Genomic DNA, 16,370 nt, shown 5'->3' on the forward strand with positions numbered 1-16,370 from the left:
ACCCATACTTGAGGATTAAGTACTTAGGGGGATGGCCTATGACAGATCTGTGCTAGCAAATGACAAATCTCAAATCAGAAACAACTGACAGAACTCTAGGGTCTCCTAAGTCAAGCTTAAGCTACCACTGGTACATGTGAGACACAGGAAAATGAGGTAAAAACGGTCTATATATTTTGCGTCATTTCCTTTCTCGGCCTTTTGTGGAGAGGTGGCTCTGGCTGGCAGTGTGCTGAGCATCTTAGCATCTTGGCATCTTGGCGTGGCACCAGCTATTGTCCAGTTTAGCAGTGAGTTTTCCTTTGTACTATACTGGAAGAACCTTCTGCTTCAGTCTGCTCTTTTCATCAGTAATGCTTGGACATCCCCTTTATTTAATAAATGATTTTTCACCTTGAAAGGATATAGTCTATCTTCATGGGTGGATAATTCATGGTTATAAACCCAGTCTCTATGCCTTTGAAGAATATCATATTCCAAAAAATTTTATCCTTTAATATAGAACCCCCCCCCCCAGAACCTGTATAATTAACACTTGGGCTCCGTGATATATAAATTTGTTTCTAACTGGCTTAGTGCTATACTATCTCCTTAGCATGAAAGTTCTTATATTGGGCTTTAATATTATTGGGAGTTGTGATATGGGGATTGACTGCAGGAGGTGATCTGTGGATTCTTTCCATTTCACTTTTAATCCATGATTGGAGAATACTGAGGCAGTTTTATTTGATAATTCCACAGAATATTACATCTAGGACATTGTGGGTGGAGGGGTAGTCTAACAAATCTTAGATCTTCTTTCATGGATCTATTTTCCAGGTCAGGTGTTTTTTTCAGTCAGATATTTCATATTTTCTTCTCCTTTTAAATTCTTTGTATTTTCTTTTATTACTTCTTGTTGTCTGATGAAGTCATTAGTTTCTATATGCTCAATTCAATTTTTAAAAGGAAGATTTTCTTCCATAACCTTTTGATCCTCCTTTTCCATTTGGTCCATTTTACATTTCCAGGAACTCTTTTCTGTATTGGATTTTTTTACCCTTTTTCCCCAGGAAGTCAACACTACTCAAAGAACAACAACAAAAAAAAACCCTCTTTATTAGATTTTTATGCTTCTTTTGCTACTTAACCAATTTTGATTTTTCAGCTCTTTTCTTTTTGCAATACCTGCATTTATTTGCCACATTTTTCTTCAACTTCACTCATTTCATTTTTGAATTCCTCTTTGAACTCTTCAAGAACCTGAGATGAATTACAATTATTAATTGTTGTTTTCCATAGGGAGGATTTTATATACCAGTCCCCAGCTCAGTGCATGCTTTCCTCTTCATTGCCTCCTCAGATATTTTCTATGGTTAGATTTGTCTTTTGCTATTAAATCCTGTACAACTGGCTTGGAATAAAGACATTCCCTTTAATGGCAGATTCAGAGTCAACAGTGAAAATGACCCTTACCCACAGAGAGTAGATTCTGCACATTCTCTAGCATGACCTCCAGGTACAGTTCCTTCTGAGAATGGTCCAATAGGCACCACTCTTCCTGGGTGAAGTCCACAGCCACATCCTTGAATGTTAATGAGCCCTAAGACAACAAAAGTCACAAGATTTAGGATTTAAGCTTCAGAATTCGTCTACTAAAATCCTTATTCACTGATTGGAGGAAACTAAAGTATACAAAGCTTTTATCCAAACTCCTAACCTTGAAGGGTGTCAGAGCCAGCACTGGAGAACAGTCATTCAGAACCCAAAAGAATAATCATAAAATCATTTTATGTCTAAAGTGAAAATCATGTTGTGAAGAGTAAAACCTGGAGAAGTGTCTCACTCTGAAATGATTGTCCCTGTAGAATCAGGGAGATGGGAAGTGCTCTCTGGGTGAGATGGGAGATTCTATGGAGGAGAGATAGAGAGGGTGATCTGAAATTCCTCCTCATCACAAAATTCAGAATTGAGCTGGTAAGAACATTTCTTACAAGAGTTTCTGAGAAGGCAGAATATATTGTGTATCCTAGGGGGAAAATGTTACCAATAACCAATGAGGAGAAAATAAAGAAAAATGAATTTTCTACCTAAGTTTCTAAAAGTCTGAACTACTCATCAGCATGAAAGCATAAAGAGGAGCCCATAGAGTTATATGGGATCAGACTAATTCTAGCTCAGTTTTATGCTAAATTCAGAATTTGGGGAACCACTGGGTATGATGTGCCATACCCAAAACATTTTTGTCTTTGCTTCATAATAACTTTGTTGGTGGAATATTGTCAGTCATTTTATATTTAGTTACATAGTAAGAAGAGTAAGCTTGATGAGGAAAAGGAAGGTGTTCATCTTTTAAAAATATTTTAGCGATTAAATTATTGAAAAGGAAGACACTAACAATATAATGACTGGAATTCTCAAGAGACAGAATTTCTTCATTTGAAACAACTAATTGACTGGTCTTTTAATGTGGCCATTTGACACTCTCCAAAATCTAAAAGAAATGGGTAGGATGAGCTAACAATAAAAATTATGATCCAACTTGTGTTATAACAAAGTACCAAAACACTTTTTAATAAAATTAGAAAAATTATACTAAATTTTATCTGGAAGAAAGTAAAGATCAAGAATATCAATGGAAATAATGAAAAAATTGTGAAGGATGGTGGTCTAGAAGTACAAGACCTTTAAAAAAAGATCAGCATAAAAAAGCAGTAATCATCAAAACAATGTTACTTGCTTAGAGATAGAATGACAGATGAATGGAATTGACCAGGGGTAAATAACAACAGAAAAACGGTAGTTCTCTATTCTAGCCCAGGTCTTTTGTCTCTCAGTCTCTGTCACTCTCTTCCTCCTCTCTCTCCTTCTCCCTCTCTCTTTTTCTCCCTCTCCCACCCTGGTTAGCTCACCACTCAATCTCTCCCCTGAGATTGCAGATTCATTAATAACCAATGAGGAGGGGAACTTAGGAGACCTCAACTCCTCTTTCAATACCATTCTGACCATTTTAAAAGATGTTGCTCTAATAATTCTGGCATTTTTCAGAAGAAATCTTTGCTCTCCACATATACCCTCCCATACAGATGTGAGTCATTCCATCTAAGTATGTAAGCAGGAGGGTGCTGAGCCCTGAACCTCCACAGCCTAATCCAGGCCACTAATAGCAACAGCTTCCCTGCTCAACTGAGCCAAAGTGGCTGCTGATGTCCAACAGCACCTGCTGTCCCTTTACAGGGCGCGAGCCTAACATCATCTGCACTTTCTGTACCCTGGAAGAGATATTGCCAGGGTTCAATTCATTTACATAAAGCTAATAATCAGGTTTGCTTATCTGATATTTTTGATCCTACACCTTAAACTGATACCTCCAATTGTGAGCCATGGCAGATTCCTCATTCTAGGGGAACCTCGTGTTCTGAATGTTGTCAGTGTCCTGGAAGATTTCTGTCCCCCCTAACCAGCTCTTGTAATGGCTGCCTTGAGTAAGTAAAAGCACTGAAAAGCTCCTATTATAGGGATTCCTGTCCCTTGAGATGTGACATCCCAGGATGAATGAATTACAGAGCCTGGGCCTGTCTGTCTGGAACCTGGGGCAGTTCTTTGAGGCAAAGGCTGAGGCGGCAGAGAAAACCCCCAGAACACAGTCCACGTGGGGACAGACAGCGTGGACTCTGGAGCTCATCCTGAGGACAAAGAGTGATGGAGCCCCTGGAGACCTGGCAAAGAAACAGGCATGAGTTCTGCTGGATTCTAACCGGAGGGACCTTGGCGAGGGCTAAGGATGGGGCTGCCCTCACCTGGGAAGGGGGTCTCGGGGTCCCAGGAGACATTCCTTCCAGGGAGTGCTTGGACCAGACTGTGGTCCTTCAGGGAGTGGGAGCCCCAAGGCAGGGAGACTTCCTCTTTGGATACCTGTGGGGAATTAGGGGGGGGGGGCTCACAGGAGCTCCCAGTGACCTTCCCCTGGCCTCAGAGGAGTTTCCCCAAGAGGGTGCCTCAGGCTTCAAAAGGACCTTTATAATAATTTAAATTAAATTAAATTATTAAATTACCTGCAGTTCTACTTACTGTCTTTAGATAGTGCTACCCTAGAGTGTCCTGGCTAGGGCTTAGGGTCTTACAGGGCTAGATGGCAGGGTATCCTTAAGACTAGGAAGAAAAAAATGGTGTGGGAGCAGATAAGCCATAATTTGCTAATCTTTCAATGGAGTGCCAGAAAAGCCTTAACCTGAGGTCAAAAGGTGGTGAGGAAGGTTTGAGAGGGGGGAAAAATTAAAAAAAATTATTTATTTTTATTTATATATATATATAAATATATATTTTATATTTATTATTTATATATATATAATATATATATATTTATTTTATTAAGAAAGCTAAAAGCTAAGCTTGTTAACCTCCCCCAATTTTACTCAAGGCAAAATAAAACACTTTTCCTTGTAGGTAACAACACCTCTCCCCCCACCACCATTCAAGGGTACAACCTGAGGAACAGCCTGGGTCTACAGTGTAGGGGCTGGGCACTAGCTCTGAGGGGTGCCTGGACTCTGAGGCTTTGCTGGGGAAAGGCTTAGCCGGGACCTGTTCCAGTGACCTTGCCAAAGAGGGCAAAAGGCTTAAGTGGAGAGTACAGGCTGGGTGCAGGGTTCCCTGCTGGGATTTCCCCCTATTAGGCCCTGAAATTCTTCTCAGGGTTAAGGGAGCTGCTATAGGGATCTTTCTGTTACTTTCCCAAGGCCCCACCTCCCACCTAAGGTAATGCTACAAGAAAGTGGGGGTTCAGAGGGGCCTTGAAAAAAGCAAAAAATGGACCCCCAGGAGCAAGATACTCTTCTTTAGAGAGCTAGAATTGCAGAGTTTTGAGTTATTCCTGGTTTTGGGGTCAGAGAATCAGAGCCCAATTCCCAAAACCTGGCTCTTCTTGGGGGGGAGAGGAGGAGAGAAAACTAAAAGCTAAGCTTGTTAACCTCCTCCTATACTTAACTCTTCACCAAGCCAGAGTATTAGTATTGGCCACCAGCTAATAGCTTTGATTAATCCCGATTACTGAGTCTGGTCCACACCCCTGAGTTTTTTAGCCAATCTAACTGAGCTTCTAACAAACTAACTAAAGAATAGTTTAGACAGAATAAAAAGTGAAGAAGCTGAAGAATATGAGAATATTCATCAAGTCTTTGTGGTTGCCAAATGGTAATAATTAAAAATAAATTATTAGGCTGTTAGAACTTTAACAATTTAATTTAACCAAAGTAGTAAAGAGAAGGAAGGAAATGTAGGAAAGAGGTAGTCAGCCACTTGGCTAATACCCTCATTGCTGTTCTGATGGACTGAAGCTCACCACCAACACTTGTCCCTTCTGGTTCCAATCTCCAGTCAGAAGAGTGTGCCAGTGGGAGAGCAGGGCCTTTGCCTCCACCCACTACCTAAAATTGTTAACTTCCCCCAATACTTAACACCTTCTCACCAATCCAAAGTTCTGGGCTGGGAGGTAGTAGATTTGAATGACCTCTTCTCACCAGGTCGCTACGTGTACAGGCAGGCTGATTGTTCTAAAAACCCAGCTTAGTCTCCTCATTGCCAATTTTAATACCTTCAATTTGTTTTTCTTCTCTGTTTGCTACTGCTAGTGTTTCTAGTACAATATGAAATAATAGAGGTGATAATGGGCATCCTTGTTTCACTCCTGATCTTATTGGGAATGCATCTAGTTTATCCCCATTGCAGATGATGTTAGCTGATGGTTTTAGATATATACTGTTTATTATTTTTAGGAAGACCCTTCTATTTCTATGCTTTCTAGGGTTTTTAATAGGAATGGGTGTTGCATTTTTTCAAAGGCTTTTTCTGCATCTATTGAGATAATCATGTGATTTTTGTCAGTTTGCTTATTAATATGGTCAATTATGCAGATGGTTTTCCTAATATTGAACCATCCTTGCATTCCTGGTATGAATCCTACTTGGTCATAGTGAATAGCCCTTGTGATGACTTGCTGGAGTCTTTTTGCTAGTATCCTATTTAAGATTTTTACATCTATATTCATAAGGGAGATTGGTCTGTAGTTTTCTTTCTCTGTTTTTGACCTGCCTGGCTTTGGGATCAGTACCATGTTTGTGTTGTAAAATGAATTTGGTAGAACTCCTTCTTGGCTTTTTCTGTCAAATAGTTTGTATAATATTGGGATTAGTTGTTCTTTGAATGTTTGATAGAATTCATTTGTGAATCCATCTGAACCTGGGGATTTTTTTCTTAGGGAGTTCTTTGATGGCTTATTCAATTTCTTTTTCTGATATGGGATTGTTTAGGTAATTTATTTCTTCCTCTGGTAGTCTAGGCAGTTTATATTTTTTAAAGTATTCATCCATAACACCTATATTGCTATATTTGTTGCCATATAATTGGGCATAATAGTTTTTAATGATTGCTTTAATTTCCTCTTCATTAGAGGTGAGGTCTCCCTTTTCATCTTGGATACTGTCAATTTGGTTTTCTTCTTTCCTTTTTTTAATTAGAGTGACCAGTACTTTGTCTATTTTATTAGTTTTTTCAAAGTACCATCTTCCAGTCTTATTTATTAAATCAATAGTTCTTTGACTTCCAATTTTATTAATTTCTCCTTTGATTTTTAGGATCTCTTTGGGAAAATTGGAAGACACTATGGGAGAGAGTAGGTTTAGATCAACATCTCACACCCTACACCAAGATAAACTCAGAATGGGTGAATGACTTTAACATAAAGAAGGAAACTATAAGTAAATTAGGTGAACACAGAATAGTATACATGTCAGATCTTTGGGGAAGGAAAGACTTTAAAACAAAGCAAGAGCTAGAAAAAAATCACAAAATGTAAAATCAATAATTTTGACTACAAATTAAAAAGGTTTTGTACAAACAAAATGAATGTATCCAAAATAAGAAGGGAAGCAACAAATTGGGAAACAATACTCATTACAAAAGCCTCTGACAAAGGTCTAATGACTCAAATTTATAAAAAGCTAAACCAATTGTACAAAAAATCAAGCCATTCTCCAATTGATAAATGGGCAAGGAACATGAATAGGCAATTCTCAGTTAAAGAAATCAAAACTATTAATAAGCACATGAAAAAATGCTCTAAATCTCTGATAATCAGAGAAATGCAAATCAAAACAACTCTGAGGTATCACCTCATACCTAGCAGACTGGCTAACATGACAGCAAAGGAAAGTAATGAATGCTGGAGGGGATGTGGCAAAGTTGGGACATTAATTCATTGCTGGTGGAGTTGTGAATTGATCCAACCATTCTGGAGGGCAATTTGGAACTATGCCCAAAGGGCAACAAAAGACTGTCAGCCCTTTGTTCCAGCCATAGCACTGCTGGGTTTGTGCCCCAAAGAGACAATAAGGAAAAAGACTTGTACAAGAATATTCATAGCTGTGCCCTTGTGGAAAAATGAGGGGATGCCCTTCCATTGGGGGATGGCTGAAGAAATTGTGGTATATGTTGGTGATGGAATACTATTGCACTCAAAGGAATAATAAAGTGGAGGAATTCCATGGGGACTGGGACAACCTCCAGGAATTGATGCAGAATGACAGGAGGAGAACCAGGAAAACATTGTACACAGAGACTGATACACTATGGTACAATGGAATGTAATGAACTTCTCCATTAATGGCAATGTAGTGATCCTGAACAACGTGGAGGAATCTACGAGAAATACCACTATCCACATTCAGAAGAAAAACTGTTCGGAGTAAAAACACCAAAGAAAAACAACTGCTTGAATACATTGGTCGAGGGGAAATGGCTGGGGATATAGATCATAGATGAATATCCTAGTGCAAACAACAACATAGAAATAGGTTCTGATCAAGGACACAAGGACACAAGGACCCAATGAAATTGTGAGTTGGCTGAGGGAAGGGTGGATGGATTGGAGGGAGGGAAATAATGTGATTATTGTAACCTAAATTGACTAAATAAGCTAATTCAAATAGAAAAAAAAACAACAACCAGCTTACCAGGCAGCAGTAAGGTGATGGGTCAGGGCTCTACTCAACTGTTCTCAGGTGAAGTGAAAAGCAGATTGGAATTCCCCTGTCCACATGCAACTTCTGGGGAATCAGCAGTGGTCAGGAGTCAACAGCAGCACAGTTTATCCATAGAAGGGAGGGACTTGCAAAGGACTTTACAGTATCAGACCAAAGGCTGCAGCTATGAGGCTAATGTGCCCTTTTGTCTATTTCTAACTGCTCGACAACCTTAGAGAGGAGGAAGAGTTCTGAACTCCAGAGTTACCTTCTACCAAACTGACTTAAGGATAGCTTTAGAGAGTAAAAAGTGAAGAAAGTGAAAGTCCTGATCCAACTTTGTGGTTAGCCAAATTGTAATATTTAAAATTAAATCATGAGGCTGATAGTAACTTTATTATATCAAGATAGGAAATATTTTCTACTTCCCTCTTATATTTCTTTCATTAGCTATATTTATATTACATTGAATGATTAAGAGCTATTAACAGATTTTTTTAATTAATAAGTTAATTATTGTCATAAACGACGACCACAACAACTTTTTAAAATTTTTATATTTAGTCAAACCAATTCTAAATCTTACACTGGCAAGAGAACCCCTATGTATGAAAGCCTTTCCACATTATTTGCATTCATAAGGTATCTCTCCAGCATGTACTGGCTGATGTTCAGCAAGAAGGCTCCTCTGTCTAAAAGCCTTTCTAGGGGGTAGCTCAATGGCTCAGTGGATTGAAAGCCAGGCCTAGACCGGAGGTCCTGGGTTCAAATTTGGCCTTGGACACTCCACAGCTGTGTGACTCTGGGCAAGTCACTTAACCCCCATTGCCTAGCCCTTACCACTCTTTTGCCTTGTACCCAATACACAGTATTGATTCCAAGATGGAAGGTGAGGGTTTAAAAAAAAAAAGAAAGGTTTAATAAGCAATGACTATAAGGCTTGTATGGGGGTTGGAAAGAGGGAGTCAGAGTCCCTGGTATGTATTTGTCCTACAAGGCCTGTCATACAGACAGCTGTCAAGCTAAATCTGAGTTTCTCCTTCCCAAACCCAGCTAATTCCCTCACTTCTAATTTTAATACTATCAGGCTAAGGAATAGTCAGAACAGGTGCAAAAGGCAAAGGGAGAGAGCCAGGCTCCAGAGGAGGGAGTCCATGTCACTCCTTGGTCAGAAGAGTCTTGAAACTCTGCTGAGATGTTTCCTTGAAGGAACTACTTAGTAGCAGTGGTCTGAGGGCAATACTCAGCTGAAACCTCTATTTGGCTCTTGACAAGATCCCCAGCAGGGAAATGCTTCCTGCCTCTTTGGGATCTCCATTCAAAAGCCCACAATTCCCCACGGAGCTTTGCCAAGTCTCCTCTTCTCTCCCAACATCCTCTGCTCCTTAATGGTCTTTGCTGTAAGTAAGGTCAGGCCCACCTTTATATAACTCAACTAAACAACCCACACTACCAGCAACTGAACCCCAAGGCCCAACTCATGCCCAGCAGCCAACTTTCCCTGAACTGCCAGCCTTAACTGCCCGACCCACTGTGAGCCACTGACTCTCCAGTCATCAACTGACAGTCTGCAACTCACCCCCACTCAGCAGAATGCTCTGACTGAGACATCTTTCTGCCCCCTTGCCTCTTAGAGACAGAGGGAGAGATGAAGAAAACTCATAGAACACTATCCTGACAACAGACATTTCCTGAACTCAATTTCAAATACTGACTTAGGACCGAATATGGGCTGAATTTCTCTGCAGCTTCATCAAATTCAGAGCCACTCTTTAGTTTTTTATTTACCTGCATATCAGAGTCACAGATTTCTCTCAAAATGCAGTCATGAGGAACCTCATTCATGCACCTTTGGACGCCAGATCCTTCCACAAAAAGCCTCAGCTTTGTAGACATCTCTGTCACTTCAAAATTAGTCTCTGCCTCTGAAGAAAACAAATTATGATATAAACACAGAGAGAAGGAGGACACACATAGAGCAATATAAGTTCTTTCCTCTGATGGCAGAAAACAAAATGATTTTTATTCTATTTTCCCAGGCAAAAAAAGTTTTTAAACTTAAGCAAGCAGAGCCAGTCTTTGGATACACCATTTGGTCTTATCTACTAGATGGATTTTAGAAATATTTTCACACATAACAACAATGAAACCTCACAACAGACCTGTGACACAGGCAAGTCCAAGATACTCATCACACTTCCCAACTCATGTTCTGAGTTTGACTACAACTCAAACCCTGTGCCTGAGCATGCTCTGTCCTCCAGATTGGACACTCTTTCTCCACTGCCCTTTCTATCTTTCCTAAAAGTCAATTCATCTATTATTGCTATCATTTTGTGGATCTCAGGTAACCTTCTCTGTTCTCATCATTTTGGATGGACTTTCATATGTTCATTTTTGGTAAATTTTGCATGCTAAGCAGAAAAACTACTTCTCTCTTTTTAACTCTCATGCAGTAATTTTCAAAATGGAAGAAATTTCCTCCTTTTATCTATACACACAAAGATATTATGCCATTCGATTTTGAATTATACCCAACCGGCTTTAAAAGAATGCATGTGCTTTGATCAAGCAACACCACTACTAGGTTTGTATCCCAAAAGGATAATAAAAAATTGGCCATACAAAAATACTCATATCCCCACTTTTTGTGGGGTATAAAATTGGAAAATATGGGGATATCCCTCGATTGGGATATGACTGAACTGTGGTAGATGATGGTGATAGAATACTACTGTGCTGTAAGGAATGATGAATTGGAGGATTTCTATATGAACTGGAAGAACCTCCATGAACTGATGCAGAGTGAAATGAGCAGAACCAAGAGAACATTGAACACTGAAAGTGAAATTCTGTGGAATGATCCAATTCAGTGAACTTTGCTACTAGTAGTAATGTAATGACAAGGACAATTCTGAGGGACTCATGAGAAAGAATGCTATCCACACTGAGGTAAAGAACTGTGGGAGTAAAAACACAGAAGAAAAGTATATAATTCATCACGTGTATATATGGGTACTAGGGGTGTGAAAAGCCCTACCTCTTTTAAGATTCTAACAGTATTATCCTTCATGATTATTTTAATAACATTAATCTTAAGATAAAAGTAAAAAGTATAGTTTGTTTCATAAGAATTATGAACATTAGCTAAAAAAATAAAATTTAGGTTGGTGTCAAATCTTGTTTACAGGAATTTTGACCTGAAGCCTACACCCCAAGTTTACACAAGAAACTTCACTGACTTTATTAAATGTACACATTACATTTTTCAATTAAAAAATAATAAGGAAATCATGAGTTTTCTGAGCAATTATATTAAATAATTCATCCTTATGGCAGGATGAGTTCTAACTAAAAGGAAATCAAATCAAATTTGTGGGATGAAATATATTCTCTGCGTGTGAATTCTGAAAAACTTTCTGCTTTAAGCACCTGATTGGTAAGATGTGCATTTGAGGGAAGAGCTTTTGGGACAGTCACTTCTAAAGGGTGAAATTATGGTTGAGACTGAAAAAGCTAAATTTAAATGGTTGCCAAGGGAAATCCCAAATAATAAAATACCCAAGTGAGCTGCCAAATTTTATGGTGATTAAATTACAAAAGGAGAAAGAAACTATTAGAAGGAAAGAGAGAGAGAGAAAGAGAAGGAAAGGATTTTAACTCAAATCCCACTCTGGCTCAGCCTGAGCCAAAGTCGAGTTTTAAGGTCCTGGAGAGCCAAGGCAGAGAAAGGGGTCAGTCCTTATCACTCATGTGATTGGTCTGAAGGAAAGCTGTCTGTGGGGCTCCTCCAAGCTCGACCTCTAGGATCGAACTGAACTCTAGCCCTCTCCACAAGAACTCCAGAGGCTGTTCTCTACCTCACTTCCTGCGTCTCACATGTGCCAATGGTGGCTTAGCTTGACTTAGGACAGCCTAGAGGTCTGTCCTTTTTTTGCACATGTCTGTTGAAGGCCATCTCCTCAGATAATTAAATCTTGAGTTTGATGCAGACCTTTCAAAATCTTGTTAAACTGAGTAGGGTGGAGAATGTGGGTTTTCAAGACCTGATTCTGTTATTCAAAGTATCTCCATTGTTATTGATCAGGAAATAGCTAAATCAGATCTTCTAAAGAATGGTCTGTGTATAGGGTTGAGTAGTTTTAAAATTCATACACTAACATTATTTTCAGTCTTGAGTTCAGTTATAATTGTCTGATGGGTTCTTAATCATGAAGCTGGTAATAAACCATTCCAGAGAAAAGACACAAGTTACTCAAGAATATGATCTGGAACATTTACAGGTGGAGACTGTCTGGCAGATCTCAAGGGGGTGATTCTAAGCACATATTTGAGTAGAATCCCTTTGTGACTCATTTGAGAAGTTGTACTAATCTGTCCTGAGATCTGCTTTCTAAAAAGATTTTAGCAGGAACATCTAAAGAATCTCTACAAGCAACAGGGAACCACTGAAGTAAATATACTAAAGAGGAGACCTATTCCTAACTCTCTGAGGTGGTTTTTGAGCCTCAAAGAAGTACCTGGGACATCTGAAATCTGAAATGGAATTTCTCGACACTGAGGATGGACGACCATATTGCAAAGAAGTCTGATATTAGTTAATGTTGTCAACTGCTACTGGATAACCTTTGCTTTCTGTATTACTGTCTCTGTATACACATTTTTTTCTGTTTACAAGCTGAGAGGATATAAAGAAGATTGAAGACCATTATAGTAATACCTTAGGCCAAACCCACAACAAACGGTCCACTAGTTTATCTTCATATCTCTAAGAAAAAGAAATCTGTGTGATGAAACTTTCTGGTTTTCCTTGGTCTGATGATTTTTTGAACAACACTTGTGCTCTTTCATTTGATTCTTTGGAAGTTTTCTCCTGTTTTTATCTCACTGACAACTAACTCTGCTTTGAGTGACCTGAACAATCACAATCTTCTGAAACTACCTCATTAAGAAATGAGATTTTTGCCCAGTCTGCAATATGATATTCTTCTTTCTGCTTTGGTGGCATAAAGACACACTTAAAGAAACCCCAGGGAGCAGCCAAGTGGCTCAGTGGATGGAGAGTCAGTTCTAGAGATGGGAGTTCCTGGGTTAAAATCTAGACTGAAACATTTCCAAGCCGTGTGACCCTGGGCAAGTCACTTCACCCTCACTGTCTGACCTTTACTGCTCTTCTGCCTTGGTACTGATACACAGTATGTGCACTCCTATTAAGTTCTTCACTGGAAAAATGATATAACTCATGTTTTCTCTTTTGCTGTCCCGCCCATGGTAAAGGATGCTGCTCTAATATCTCTGGACATTTTTAGAAGAAATCTTTGCCCTCACACAAGCCCTCCCAGACAGATGGGAGTCCCTCCCTCTAAGGACGTAAGCAGGAGGGTGCTGAGCCCTGAAGCCTACTCTGGGCCACCAACAGCCACAGCATCCTGCTCAACTCAGCCTACTGGCTGCTGGTGTCTCACAGCAGCTGCTGCCCATTGAAGGGAGCCCAACATCTTCCACACTGTCTGTGCCCTGGAGGAGAGCTTGCTGGGGTTCACTTCATTCCCGTAAAGCTGATCATCAGGTTTGCTTCTCTGACGTTTGTGGTCCTACACTGTAAACTGACGCCTCCAAACTGGCCATGGCACCTTCCTCATTCTCAGGGAGCCTCTCGTGCTCTGAAATGGTGTCACCGTCCTGGCAGGTTTCTGTCCTCCCTGACCAGCTCCTGTAATGGCTGCCTGACGTCAGTGAAACCCCCAAAAGCTCCAGTTCTAGGGATTCTGGTAACTAGAGATGTCACTCCAGGGTGGATGAATCAGTGGCAGCGCCTGGGCCTGTCTGGCTGGAACCTGGGCTGCTCATTCAGGCAGGGGCTACTGAGGCTGGAAACCCCCAGAACACAGTGGATGTGGCGGCAGCCAGGGTGAACCCTTGATCTCAAGCAGTGATGGCGCCCCTGGAGGCCTGGCAAAGACACAGTTCTTAGTTCTGCTGGATTCCAGCATGGGGGAGGATGGCCAGGGCTGGGGATGGGCTGCACTCACCTGGGAGGTGGGCCTCAGGGTCCTGGGAGGTATTCCCTCTGGCTCTGGGGTCTCTGCTTGGGCCACACTGTGATCCTTCAGGGAGTGGGAGCCCCAAGGTGGCAGAATTCCTCTTTGGATACCTGTGGGGAACTGGGGGGCGCTCAGAGGAGCTGCCAGGCCCTTCTGATGGGCTCGGGGAGACTCTCCCCAACAGAGGAGAACAAGGAGCCTCAGGCTTGGGAAGGGCCTTGGACAGGTTAGGAAGAAGCTTCCTCACCTTCTCTGCTGCCATCTTTGGCTTCATTCCATTCACAAACTGCATTGGTGGATTGTGGGAGAGAGATGGGGGGGGGGGGGGCAGAGGGGAAGACGGGCATCAGGTGGGGGGGGGAGCCTGTTGGCATTTCTTCTGTGCCCAAGATCAGGCTCCTTCCATGGCATGTGGGCACAGGAACCCCCACCCTCGCTGCCCCCTGACGGGTTCATGTTGCCTGCTTCTCCCATCGGGGCTGCGGACCCATTCTCTACTATGGGGGAAATGAATGACTGACTGATCAATGGTTTTATGCTCTCAGCGACCCGGTAGGTGGCGCTCGGATCCGCACATTCACAGCCTCTCCCCTCCCCCAGCACACACTTTTACCGCCCCGCACACCCCCTCTGCAAGTCCCCGCTTGTTGCACATGCGCAAATGCTTTCGGCTCACTAACCCGGGTCTTCCCCTGCCCCGAGAGTTACGGAGCAGAAAGTCTCAGCTGTGAGAGCACGGAGCCCCGGGGAGCCGCAGCCCCCCACCGCACCGCCAGCACCACCGACTCCCTCCCCTCCGTCTCTCACATAGCAAAGATCAGCAAGTCTTCCAGGAGCTGAGACCGGCCAGACGAGTTCCCAGCATGCCCGGACCCTGCCCCGCTGGGGAAGTGCCGAGAATAGGGGGAAGTCAGGGAACCGGCTCTCTGGGAAATGGAGTCCTCCATGAGGGGGGGAGGCCCAAGACCTGCACAGGCATTCTGGGAAATGCAGTCCTCCTGTCTAGGCCACTATATGTAGAGGCCCGGTGGGGGAGGGGTCATACAGGAATTGTTCCCCAACCTGGGGGTTTGCAGCCTTCTCAACCCCCCCTACCCCCCCCCTTTCCCCTTCTCGTCCAGGCCCGCTGCTTCTTTAGACTGAAAGCTGCCTCAGGCTGCAGCCTGGCACACAGCAGGTGCCTCATAAGTGTCTATTCAATGACTGATCAGTCAATGGATCTCTGCTCCCCAAGGAGCTGTGGGGGTGGCTCTTGGATCCCTGGTTCTGACAGAGAAGGAAACTGAGGCAGAGAGCAGCAGCTGACAGTCCAGGTCCAGGCCCCCCTCCCAGGTTCCCCTCCTCAAAGTATCTCTATGAATATTCTAATGCTCCTACTTTGGGGGGACCCATCGGACTCCCCAAACAGAGTCCAACCCTCTCTTTAGGTGTAGGTGACTCGGGGGCTGCCCTCCTGGGCCTGGAACCCCCAAGATCTGGGCTCAGACACTGCCCAGTGTGGGGGAGCCTGGTCAAGGCCCTCCCCATCCTTTGCCTCAGTTTACCCCACTGTGAAATCCAGAGAATAAGAGGCTGAGCCGGAGCTGTGGGGAAGCTGGTCCCAAGAGGATCTGGGGGGGAAACAGCTGTTTCCTTGGGATATTCTGGGCCTCTTGGCCAGCTGAAGAGGGTCTCCCTCAGCCGCCCCAGCACAAGGCCCAAAGACCCTTCAAAGGCCTGGGGGAGGCCCAGGAACCCCCTCCTGCCCTTTGGGAGGCCATAGAAGGCAGCAGCAGTCACTGAGCCAGACTCTGAGCCCTGATGGACAGAGGACAGTCTGGGGGTGTCTGTGTGTCTGTCTGCAGAGCTCCTGGGCTCAGGCTGTTCAGGCCTGGCAGCCTCTTCCCTACCCCTTTGGGGTTTTCTGGACAGAGGCTGGGCGGCTTTGCCCTCTCCTCCTACAGCCCATTGAACAGGGGAGGAAAATGAGGCAAGCAGACTAAAGTGATTTGTTTAGGGTCCCCCAGGGGGAGATCTCGGGCCTCCCTGACTCCAGGCCCTGAACTCTAGTAGGCCCTGAGGGGCTAAAGGCTTTCTCTCCCTGGCCAATTCTTCCTTTGTGGCCTCAGGCCCCGGGGATGATGCTCTGAATTCCTCTCTGCTGTCTCTGGGGTTCAGGAGGGTAAAATACACAGGCCTGGGCTGGGCATGACCCACCCTCCCCTGGGATGGGCGTGTCAGGGGCCACCCAGGGCTTTCCCTGGACTCTAGACTCTTCTTCCAGGCTTTGGGCCTGTCCAGGCTGAGCTAGGAGACAGCCATAAAGGGAGGCCCAGAGGAGGAGGCCTCT

At 43.0% G+C, this 16,370-nt stretch overlaps 1 protein-coding gene across 8 annotated transcripts in view; it reads right to left on the reverse strand.

Annotated features, from left to right (window-relative positions):
• LOC130458167 (zinc finger protein 570-like) overlaps positions 1–16,370 on the reverse strand; it is a 60,183-nt gene that overhangs the window by 13,232 nt on the left and 30,581 nt on the right. For 2 of the 8 annotated variants that reach the window (XR_008917244.1, XM_056821304.1), the window contains exons 1-3: positions 14,030–15,093; positions 9,786–9,922; positions 1,456–1,582 (exon numbers count right to left, since the gene is read on the reverse strand). Coding sequence is in view for 6 of the 8 variants with exons in the window: in XM_056821304.1 (XP_056677282.1) it covers positions 1,456–1,582; positions 9,786–9,922; positions 14,030–14,333 (568 nt within the window). In the remaining 2 variants the exon portion in view is untranslated. Of the gene's footprint in view, positions 1–1,455; positions 1,583–7,988; positions 8,082–9,785; positions 9,923–14,029; positions 15,103–16,370 lie in introns of those variants that run through there. The other 6 variants (XM_056821309.1, XM_056821310.1, XR_008917245.1 and 3 more) reach the window with 5 other exon arrangements.

This window comes from Monodelphis domestica, chromosome 3, assembly GCF_027887165.1.
Source record: "Monodelphis domestica isolate mMonDom1 chromosome 3, mMonDom1.pri, whole genome shotgun sequence".
NCBI lineage: Eukaryota > Metazoa > Chordata > Mammalia > Didelphimorphia > Didelphidae > Monodelphis > Monodelphis domestica.